This window comes from Oncorhynchus mykiss, chromosome 12 (genome assembly GCF_013265735.2).
Source record: "Oncorhynchus mykiss isolate Arlee chromosome 12, USDA_OmykA_1.1, whole genome shotgun sequence".
NCBI classification, from domain to species: Eukaryota; Metazoa; Chordata; class Actinopteri; order Salmoniformes; family Salmonidae; genus Oncorhynchus; species Oncorhynchus mykiss.
In genome coordinates, this window is record NC_048576.1 from 11,853,910 (window position 1) to 11,861,518 (window position 7,609).

The window sequence follows — 7,609 nt, forward strand, 5'->3', positions numbered from 1 at the left end:
TGATGTGTGTGATGTCTGTGGAAGTATTTTTGTCCTGTTGTTTTAGACTGGGTCTTATTGCGCCCGTGTGTGTGGCGTTGACTACCCTGCTCTCTGCGCCTGACTCCTCCACCCACTACTTCTAGAAGTACATGACAGGCTATGCATATTCATGGCATAAGGCTAGTAGCATAGCATCACTCTACATTGATTACAGGCGGTTGACGTCAACAACCTTCATCGAATATTTCAAAAAGGATCACAATAATGAGATGTATCCACCAATCCAAAGAAAGGATAGGCGAAAGCTACACAGCGTGCCTTGCCGCTTTGTGGACAACAACTCTCATTGTTAGGACGGAGAAACATGTATATCCATCAGTATATCCATCATCTTTGACTAAATCAATCCCTGATTAGAGGGTGAGAAGGGGGAAAAAGCTGTGCAATTGGTTTTAAGGGTCCAGAATTGATTTTGCGAGGTATAGACTGTCACAAATAGCATACAATCATTACCATGGCACATGTTTTACAATGTATTCGTGAGCATATCTTATTATGTGAATTAGGAAAAAAAAGACCAGAGTTGATGACTGAGTTTGAATTTGATGACCGAGATATTTCTTTAAGCAGGAATCATCATCATCAGCATTTCCCATCAGCACCACCCGTCTTTCCTGTCTTTAGACAATGTTTATTTTCTAGGAAATTGTGCAATGGACTGACTCAATACATTCTTACTGTAGAGTTTCCATATGACTGAGACAGAAAGTGAAACTGTGTTGTCACAAGGTCTAAGTCATCAAATGGTTCGACTCACAAAGAGTATCAAACAGTATCAAATACCTGGAGTACAGTAAACTGTGTTAATATAAAATGTGGCTGGAATCACTAATTTGCCTTCTGGGGTTTCATGGGAAGCATGGAAGGGAACTGTTTTTTCAATAAAATCCCCCAAAGTTGGACATCTCTGTATAAACATGTTATTATCTCTGTATTACAGTTAGTAACTGTACAAGATATACAGTAAATAAATGCAATGACGAACCATGACCATGGGACCTAGGCCTTCAGAGGGACCAAAAATCTTCCAATAAGTTGTATGAAACGTAAAAGTCTAGTAAATAACACAAAACAGAGCATCACTTAAAGCTACAATATGTAACTTTTTGGGCGACCAGACCAAATTCACATAGAAATGTGCATTATAGATCTATCTTTCTAATTGAAAGCAAGTCTAAGAAGCTGTAGATCTGTTCTATATGAGCTATTTCTATGCTTCCCCATTCTGAAGTTCTGTTTTTGTGTCTTTTACTTTCGGTTTTGTACACCAGCTTCTCACAGCTGAAAATACAATATTTTTGGTTATGGAAAATATATTTCACAGCTGTTTAGATTGTACAATGATTATCTACACAATGAGCGCTTGTTTTGTCAAACTGAAATTAGGCGAACAATTAGTATTTTTGCAACCAGGAAATGGCAGAGCGATTTCTGCATAGTGCATCTTTAATGCACCTGACATAATAACTTCTGTAGATGGACCATTCTAGTTCTAAGTGAAGGAGAAGCAATGCTTTTTGATTACATTATGAGAAGGCCTAGACAAAGATGTTTATTACTAACCCAAGATCGACCACAGCCTGTCTTTCCAATGGGAGCAAATTAATCATAGTGGGCAGAACAAGCAAGGAGGTGGGCAGTGCCAAGAGCGAGCTAGTGAGATCCTATTTACATTAGGGAACACCTACTCTGTGAAGTGCTCAATTCACCCTTGCACTCCTAAATGCCATTTAAAAAAATAATAATTGGCAAAAGTTAAAGTCTATAAAATGCAATCCACTCTGTTTTTTACAGATTATAGTTTTGGTAACAGAAAACTGTATAGAGATCAAATGTTTAATCAATGAGAAAATTAGCAATGTTGGCCAAAATCCATCTCGCTCCATCTTCTCCGGCAACTGGGCTTCCTCTCATTAACATATTTGGTTGTGAGTGGAAACGCCAACCGGCGTAACATTTAGATAACAGAAAATGTAGCATGATTAAACTTTTCGTTGACAATGTGTGTGCATGAGTCTTTTGTGTTCTCAGTCCTCTCCTGGCAGTTTACAGTCTCAGTGAGGAGTCTCTTTCTCTGTTGCCTCCTGGTACAGGTCACTGACAGTCACAAACAGTCTATCACCAGGATCAGTTGGAGCTGCCAAAAGGGGTCCAGGCAGGTCAGAGGTCACGTCTCTGTTGAGCCCAGGAGGGTGTTAGAGCTTGAGGGTCCTGAGCCTCCCTGTGAACAGAACATAAAAGCGGGTTATAGTTTACAGTCCGAATGTTGCATGAGATGTTCTGCTGAATCTATTCATGTTATTGCTTAGAAAGTAGTAATGCCATTTTGTAACACTTTTAGTGTTTAAGGTTGGGACTTTCCTCTTTCTCGCTCTTTGGTTTTTAACATGCTGACTTCTCAAAATGCTATTGCAGTAATACTGTAAGTACAAACCATAGGAGGCTGCTGAGGGAAAGAATGGCTCATACTGGTAACCATGTATTTGATACCATACTATTCCATTCCAGCCATTACCTTGTGTTAGTGTTACCCTGCCATAACCCTTACCTTAACCGTTTTTTAAATTCCAACTTAAATGTGGTGTGGTCAGAGTTGGGACGTCCCAAGGATCCCCTTTTGACTGTTCCTTACCCCAATCCCATCCTCCCCAATTAAGGTGCCACCAACCTCCTGTGTTGTAAACTTGATCGAGACTGATAGGGGACTTTTCTAAAAAAATAAATAAGGAATGACTAGCTCTATATCAGCCTGCCGGGACTTTTAAAGCAGGCCTTAATACTCATCTCTATCGGCTACCCTTCCTATTAGAATTTGATGGTTGCTTTCATGATATGGTTAGATATATTTGTTTCGTTTAAAAATATATATTTTTTCAATTTTATTTGATGCACTTTGAGATTTTTCTTGTTTAAATAAAACGTACTTTACCAATGTAATAAATTATTATTGTTATTATTAATAGTAGTAGTAAACCACCCACATGATTTACCGCAACACAAAAACAAACTGTGGGGGTGTTTCCACATGTGGCAGTTCAGATAGTTTTAGAAAGCACACACTCATGTTCTCACATGCTAAGTCATTACATGCTAAGTCATTGTCACAAGATTCAGATTTTTTTTTTTAACTGTACGCAATCATTCTGGCTTCAACATCAGTTACACCTTTAGAGGTTAAAGTACAAAGTACATACTTCCTCTCTAGGCTGTCTATCTCAGGCAACATGAAACAGTGGAAACTCCTTGTAGCAAACTTGAGATACAAATGTGTGCAAATCAATTAAGAACTGAAGAAAAGTTAAGTGTATGTTACCTTTCTGTCTGCGATACCCGAAGATGGTAGCTGCAATGATCATAGCCACCGTCAATGTCGTGCCCAATACAATAGAAAGGGTGTTAGGTTTACTCTCAATCACAGGTATTTCATCTATGAGTAAAAAAGATAGGGAGAGTGAAACCATTTTATTTTTCATCATAAACTGTATCTAATACTGCCTATGTTCTTAGTTAAAATTTCTAAACATAAAAAAACATTTAGGAAAGAGAACAATCTTACACCAGATAAAGGGTTTTCAGAGAATTTCCAGAAATGGGTCAAACTAAAAACAGCCTCCCGGGTGGCGCAGTGGTTAAGGGCGCTGTACTGCAGCGCCAGCTGTGCCACCAGAGACTCTGGGTTTGCGCCCAGGCTCTGTCGTAACCGGCCGCGACCGGGAGGTCCGTGGGGCAACGCACAATTGGCCTAGCGTCGTTGGCCGGTAGGGATGTCCTTGTCTCATCGCGCACCAGCGACTCCTGTGGCGGGCCGGGCGCAGTGCGCGCTAACCAAGGTTGCCAGGTGCACAGTGTTTCCTCCGACACATTGGTGCGGCTGGCTTCCGGGTTGGATGCGCGCTGTGTTAAGAAGCAGTACGGCTTGGTTGGGTTGTGTATCGGAGGACGCATGACTTTCAACCTTCGTCCCTCCCGAGCCCGTACGGGAGTTGTAGCGATGAGACAAGATAGTAGCTACTAAACAATTGGATACCACGAAATTGGGGAGAAAAAGGAGTAAAATTGAAAAAAAAAACACACAAAAAACATTAAAAAAAAAAAACTAAAAACAGCACCACTACCAAGCAACGATGATTGGTAGAAGTTCTGACAAAAATGAGGTCTTCATGAAAAGATATATACACTATCTGCTAGTCATCTTCAAAGCCCGTGTTTTTTCCCCCACATTGACTTATGACGCCTACAATGTGATTCATTAAATGGAAGGGAAAACATCACCCCGACACCTACGACAGCTACGCCTCGACACCTACGCTTTACAGCACTATGCTCATTGAGGAAAGCACCCGCGTTAAAGCACCTTATCAACAACACATCTATGCACTCTAACCCCCACTTTCCATTCAGAGGTTAAATTGACCTTGTTGTGCTTTCACTATAATGTCACACTATAATGTCACAAGGTATTGCTTATAAATGTGTTATGTATGAGTTATGAATGTGTTATGAATTAGTTATTAATATGTTATGTATGAGTTATGTATGAGTTATGTATGAGTGAGTTATGAATGTGTTATGTATGTGTTATGTGTGAGTTATATTTGTGTTATGTGTGAGTTATGAATGTTTTATGAAGTCCTTATGTAGATGCCCTTCAAATAGTGTAACCAAACAGGTAAATCCACCCACTTCATACCTGGGATGTCAAACCTGGCTGATGGACCCTTTGTAGCTTCCCCTTTCTCCACCAAGGCACATGTATAGTTGTTTTTCTCAGCGTATTTGACCGTTATCTTGCTGGTGACATGGAAAAGCTGGTCTGGAGTTTTCACAACGGTGTCGTTGGATTTGATGTTCCTGAGACTCTTGTCTCTCCAGTTGATTGTGGCAAGAGGATAGCCCTCAGACTCACAGGCCAGCTCCACCTCATCTCCCCCACGTCTCTGCATGCTTTTAATGATAGTCTTATAGGTAGCTAAAGGACACATGAAAGTAGAATGATAAACCATTCAACTCTATTACAATGCAGTGGTTATAATGTGTAACAACATGTGAATACAGTGAAATTAAAGTGTTGAATAAGAAACACAAAGTAAAATGTTACCACATCTTTTTCAGACAAGTTTATTACCTAATATTGATTGACTGCTTAGAAAAACTACAGTACTGTGCTATTGCAATGAAAGAGCTTTTAACTCACCTTTGACTGTCAAAGTGGTCTGTTTATAATCAGCTCCCCCCAGTTCCACAAGACATCGGTACACCCCAGAGTCGTTGATCCTCAGACTGGACACATGTAGCTTGGCCCAGCCATTGGTCAGCTCCTCCGACACCAACCGTGCCCTGCCGCGGTACTGGAGATTCTGAGAAGTGAGGTCCTCCTGTCCGTTATCCATCCTGTACACCTCTACATCTGGAAGAGGCTGGACCCGTTGCCATACCACTGACAGGTTCGGGTCCCAGCCCCCAGGTTGGAACCTGCAGCCCATGGTGACATCACCGTGGAACTCTGCCACATGTGAGAGACTGTCCACCTCCACTGTGAACAAGGCTGGGGGGGGGGGGGGGTCAGAGTTAGATTAGCAACATTGACATTATCATCCATATTGGAATCAGATATCCAACAGTCAGTCAGAAGTCACAATAACCAGTCTAAAGTGGGCTCTGAACAACGGACCAAAAATATGAATGTGGCTTTGAGTCTATTGTGTTATCGTGAATGTACTTTCAAAAGTCAATGACATACCTGCAAGAGTTGGCCATAAGACTACATGTAAAACCAAAAGAAAAGCCTGCTCCATTTGACCTAGAGAAGGAATGACATGTTTGAATTTTGGCAAACAATAGGTTTTGCAAGTGGAGTCCTGAGTTAAAGAAAAAATGAGTCAGTCCTTTGAAATATAACAGAAATTGACACACTAGAACTACTGTATAAGTCTGTTCTGAACTGGTTATATCGGGTGCTTCAGCAACTGATGCAATGGAGAAAGGGCACGAAAGAATATGTATTAATTTGTTGCTGTGTAGTCTAACTTTATCTCCTGATTAGACCAGACTGGTATGAGTCAGCAGCATTGGCAGAAATAGAGCATTTTACTTTCCTATAGGGCAGCTGGTAGCCTAGCGGTTAAGAGCGTTGGGCCAGTATCTGAAAGGTTGCTAGTTCGAATCCCCGAGGCCGACTAGAGGAAAAATCTGTTAATGTGCCCTTGAACAAGGCTCTTAACTCTAATTGCTCTGGTTAAGAGCGTCTGGTTAATGACAAAAATATATATTTAAATAATACCACTACTGATCATGGGTAACGTTCTGCATCACGTACAGGCTCTCTGGTTAAGAACAGTTGAATAAATTGAGTTAATAACACCAGGTTCAGTGCAGCTCTGATTTCATAGATTCCACTTTCAATCAATAAGAATAATACATCTAAATCATGGAAATCAATCACCCTTCTGAGGGTTTTATCACCGCAGCATAGTAAACCATGGTAAATGCATTTGTGTATAACAGAGGGTATACTGAAACATAACAAGAGCTGTTCTGCTACAGTGAATAGGTTATTATGGGACATTCATTTAGTTATTTAACCCAAATAGTGGATTGGGGAAAGCCTTTCTAAGCAAAAGTCAACTCAAAATGTCCTGTCAGAGACAAATATATTATATGTTAAAAAAAATAAAGAATCCTTAAAGTAAACATAACTTTATTAGTCTTCACAATATATCATCAAGTTTAAGTTTCTGATAAGCAAATAAAAGCTTTAAAATAATAGGAATGTATTAAAATAAAGAAATAAAACATTGCACATAAACTAAAGGAAGTTAAAAGCACTAAATGTAGTGTTCTATTATTACCTTTGCTGAAGTCTTGCTTGTTGTTTCAGAGTTCCTCTCACATCACATCAGTCATATATTCTGTTTTTTAAGAGTGCAACTTCCTCTCGATCTTCTCCCTCTACTGTTATTCTCGACATCCTCCCGTCAAAAGCTGAGCAGTTTCCTGATAGTGACTGTGCATGCGAGATGCGATCATTTACTTATCTGGAAACAAAGAGGTCAATAACCTAGTATAACAACATTAGCCATTTATCACAATAAATTATCACTATTAACATAAACACTATTATCATTTAGGGCCAGGAGAATTCATGATACAAAAAAGGAGATTGGGATTGAGTACGATTGTAGAATCTGGATAAATTATATCTGTCTATACAGATCTCTTAATTTTTATTGTTGATTTTTGTCGTAAATAGTCCTGGCCATAATGATAACGTTCATCAGAGTAATGTATTGTTACAATCCTCCTTTCATCTTGCACAATAATTGTAGTGTTTTTGTAATATCGAATGTAGGCTAAAGGAGGAAATCATCGAATCCCTCCCAAAATTACACACTTTTTACTGTCAGGGTATAAAAAGTTATTTAACCCCTTATTTACTCAACAAGGAAGGACTTGGAAGTTACGGTAAAGGGGTAAGCCTGACAGTCTATTGTGATAGTCTCAGGCAATGAGCCAAAATACCCACTAGAGCAAAGGAACACCCCAGCCCATACTACTTCCTTGTTTATTT

The 7,609-nt window shown here is 39.8% G+C and overlaps 1 protein-coding gene across 2 annotated transcripts; it reads right to left on the reverse strand.

The window, feature by feature from the left end:
- Positions 1-1,864: 1,864 nt before the first annotated feature.
- LOC110536971 (programmed cell death 1 ligand 1) lies at positions 1,865-7,374 on the reverse strand. 2 transcript variants are annotated; one of them, XM_021622653.2, is made up of 6 exons: positions 6,891-7,370; positions 5,783-5,842; positions 5,237-5,587; positions 4,733-5,011; positions 3,356-3,469; positions 1,865-2,263 (listed from the first exon to the last, which is right to left on the reverse strand). In XM_021622653.2, the coding sequence occupies exons 2-6, from the start codon at positions 5,835-5,837 to the stop codon at positions 2,238-2,240; spliced, it is 825 nt and encodes a 274-aa protein (XP_021478328.1). In that variant the 5' UTR covers positions 5,838-5,842; positions 6,891-7,370; the 3' UTR covers positions 1,865-2,237. The 2 variants fall into 2 exon arrangements, with proteins under 2 accessions (XP_021478328.1, XP_021478330.1); XM_021622655.2 differs by lacking the exon at positions 5,783-5,842 and having other exon boundaries at positions 6,891-7,374.
- Positions 7,375-7,609: the final 235 nt, after the last annotated feature.